The 3,905-nt window shown below is 30.3% G+C and overlaps 1 protein-coding gene across 1 annotated transcript; it reads right to left on the reverse strand.

Moving 5' to 3' along the window:
• Positions 1-198: 198 nt before the first annotated feature.
• On the reverse strand, positions 199-1,718 carry LOC105626937 (protein prune homolog). Its single transcript, XM_012208228.1, has 6 exons — positions 1,683-1,718; positions 1,366-1,607; positions 1,032-1,303; positions 718-959; positions 476-634; positions 199-398 (listed from the first exon to the last, which is right to left on the reverse strand). Exons 1-6 carry the CDS (start codon positions 1,716-1,718, stop codon positions 219-221), a joined length of 1,131 nt encoding a protein of 376 aa, XP_012063618.1. The 3' UTR covers positions 199-218.
• Between the last annotated feature and the right edge of the window lie 2,187 nt (positions 1,719-3,905).

A 3,905-nucleotide genomic window follows, 5' to 3' on the forward strand; every position in this document is an offset into this window, starting at 1 on the left:
GTATATATATATATATATATATATATATATATATATATAATATAAATATATTAATATACATATATATTTTGCACAAAATATATTATATATTCTAATAATTAAGGAGCAGGAAATTTATCATTATGTAATGCAAAGAGGCACTCTAGAAAATGTAAGAATACTCGAATACTTTTTTTATTAATAAATATCTCTGCAACATTTTTTTTATTCTATTTATATTATATTTTCTCATTTCCATGCAATAATGCCGTTTTCTGTACAATTGGTAATATCTGTTTACGTGTTACCTTTACATTTCTTTGTTTGTACAAACAGAGACTACGTTTCTCTTCTCGAATTTCTTTAATTAATTCTAGATTTAGAGATGGTTGAGTAGATTCAATCAATGCTTGAATGATCTGTAAATAAGGTAAAAATATGTGACTAAATACTGAGACAATTTGATACATCAATTATATTAAACAATCATACTCACGTCGTTCGCCAATTGATTACATAATGTTGAAAAGATTGCAATATCTCTAGATACACATTCCTTGGTCACATCCTGCCCAATAAGAACAACGACATTGCAATTTCTTTCGTTAGCAAACTGTTCAATAACCTCTTTTGCATTTTCTCGAACAAGAAAATCCTAAAATTTATTAATAAATTATATTTTAAATTGATTAAAAAAATTAATTCACATTATCAATAAAATAATTCCAAATATCGCACTTCTATTAAAAGAGAAAATCCAACAAGAGGTATCCCATTCGTTACTTTCAGATCCTTAATCATAAGTTCTTCAAGAGTCAATTCACTGATGTCTGTTTTTGCATGCATAATCTTTTTAAATATATCAGTTCTGTCAGATGTAAGTTTACCAAGTTGCTCAAGAGCATTTAGTGTATCAACATCAGTAGCAGTTACTCGACCAGCTTCATCTGACATATTATAAGTGTCAATTAATATTGGACCTGCAAAATATTGGATACTATATAATAAAAGTTTTGCGTTCATTAATAATCTATTATCAAAATAATATTTACCTCGCAAAAGACTCGAGAGTTGCGTATCCAGTATATCAGGATTCTTCTGTAGAACATTGCGTGCAACAAGAGTGGCACAGCTTCCAACAATTTCTATGTTTAACAGCACATTGGGCCATGACCAAGCTGGATCCAATGGCCGATGATCAATGATCATTACGATTGAAGGCTTCAACTCAAAATCCTTGTTGGCAAGTGTATGATGATCAATTAAAATCAGCTCCAGTTTCTTGTTGGCATCATTCTGTATATTTTGTAAATGAATCTGATCTCTGTCAAGAGTATAATCAAATAGCACAATGCTCAGATTGCTTTCCAAAAGCTTAGGACTTACCTAAACGTTAGCAAGTTCAGCGAGATGTTATGAGACTTCAGGCTATAAACTACTTCCGTCTTAATACGAAATTCTTTTTCTGGGATATTCATGACTGGTATTACGGCGACATCGGTAAGTTCACGTTTCTTGATATCATTATATTCCAATAATCCTTGAACCAGAGCACTTACAGCAGAATCCAAGTCGCATGTCGGATTCCCCAGAACGACACGAATCGTTCGATAGACTGACAACTGAGACTACGATAAAATATAAATAAATAAATTAAATGTAAAATAATAAGTATTCTGAAACTGTGTGTAAAAAGTTATTACCAACGCGATTTTTGAGGCGTTAAGAAACACTTCCATAACTCTTTGTGTTTGTGTCTAATTTCCTTTTATTTCTTTTTTTTTGGATGGTGATTTATTCCTCGATTTCGTTTTGATAATTGTACAATTTAACATGCGCAGCTCAAAAATCAATAAAATTGGACTAATTCGACGCACAAAACGAAAGAACCTAGCAGAACTAAGCGTCGCTTTGCTCCGCGAACGGAGATATTAAGCGTTAAAATTGACGACTATTGAGGTTAGGAAATCTGATACATCGATTTGATGCAGTGCTATATACACGTACTTTGATCGGTAAGTGTTTATTTAGAAGCTATCTTTTACCTCCCAATTCAACGAAATTAGGCTCATTTAACACGTTTTCATTAAAAACGAAAGCCTGCTTTACTCTTGCTATGTATATATGAAAAATTGTGAACTTATATGTCGAATATGGATTTACAGCTTTTGGTAATTCTCCAGAAGAGCTTACTCACTTCCGATTTCGATGAAATTAGGCTGATTCGACGCGTTTTTAAAATAAAAGAATCTGGCAGAAAAAAGTCGGGGACTGCCCTGCGAAGCAAGATATTGAGCGTTAAAATTAACAACTATTGAGGCTAGCTCATCTCTGATTTTAATGAAATCAGGCTTATTCGACACATTTTTGTGTAAAATAAAAGAATCTGACAGAAAAAAGTTCGGGACTGCTCTACGAATCGAGATTTTAAATATTAAATTTGACTAAAATGTTCACACGTAACACGATTATTGATCTGTCATGTGGAGTGTATAGATTAGTGCTTATTGATTTGGGGCGGCTACACCCTCAAAAAAAAGTCATATCCTACCCGCTTGGAACCTAACTCGCCTAATCGCTTAGAAGTTACAACTTAGACTGTGGTCAAAGGCCGGTATTCATAGGCCGGTATTCGAGTCTTTCAAGATCGTCTTAAGTAATATCTTAAGACGCTACAACCTTCTGATTGGTTCTAACTTCTTAAGACCGTACTTAAGACGGTCTTGAATATAAGATCTGACTATGAATACCGGCCAAAGTCTCGCTATAAATGCTTTGAAACATTTGCTGGACCAATTGGAAGAAAGAATTTTACAAACTGACCAATTAAGAACGTTTCAAAGCATTTGTAGCATCGCGTTGATCATGTCTCTAGACAGCTGTCCGCTTAGAATATTTCTAACCCATGAATACAGGAGGTGTGAGAACAGTAGACCTGCTCTTTTTGCTGTACTTTTGCACCAGTTCATCTTTCTTCTTCTTCTTTTCTCCTGAAGAAAAAAAAAAGAAAGATGAACTGGTGCAAAAGTTCGGCTAAAAAGAACAGGTGTAGTCTTTTTACTAGCTATAGCTGCAATTTCTAGGATTATAATATAATATAATAATTTATTGATTATAATATAATTATTATATGATTATAATATAATAAGATATATTATTTATTTTTTGTTCGGGGCAGCGTAGCCACTCTAAATAAACTACTGTCTATACATCCCACTGTCTCAAATTCACTATTTTAAAATAAATTCTCTGCTCTAAAATAGAAATTCACTACTTTAAAACAAATTCTCTGTTCTAAAATACAAATTCACTACTTTAAAAATAAATTTACTGTTTTTAAAACATAAATAATATAAGAAAATAATTTGTGTTTTTAAAGTAGTAAATTTGACTTTTTAAAACAATGAATTTGTTTATAAAATAGTTTATTTTTAAAGTAATAAATTTGTTTGTAAAGCAGAGAATTTGTTTTAAAATCGTAAATTTGTATTTTAGAGCAGAGAACTTCTATAATTGTACTGTTGCATATGTTTAAATTAAAATACATTGTTACACCTAGTTATTTTATATTTATTAAATATATAAAAATAATATAAAATAATATAAAATATAAGAATATAAAATAATATTAAGAAAATCAATCTATAAAGAAACATTCCATTTATATTTTTAATATTGAAAGTATAATGCAACAGTATGTAACGAATGTGAAAATATCAACACAAATTAGATTTTAATACAGATTTAAAGGAGACATTTGTTGATGACATTGCACATTGGAGGATATATTTCATTAATTAGTTGAAGAAGCTATCTATGCATTTATCCAAAGCATGATCGCGTTTAAAAAGGCAAATTTATTCAGACAAATATTCAATAAAATGACATATATATATATATATATATATATATATATATATATATAC

This window comes from Atta cephalotes, assembly GCF_000143395.1.
Source record: "Atta cephalotes unplaced genomic scaffold scaffold00007, whole genome shotgun sequence".
In the NCBI taxonomy this organism is placed as follows: domain Eukaryota; kingdom Metazoa; phylum Arthropoda; class Insecta; order Hymenoptera; family Formicidae; genus Atta; species Atta cephalotes.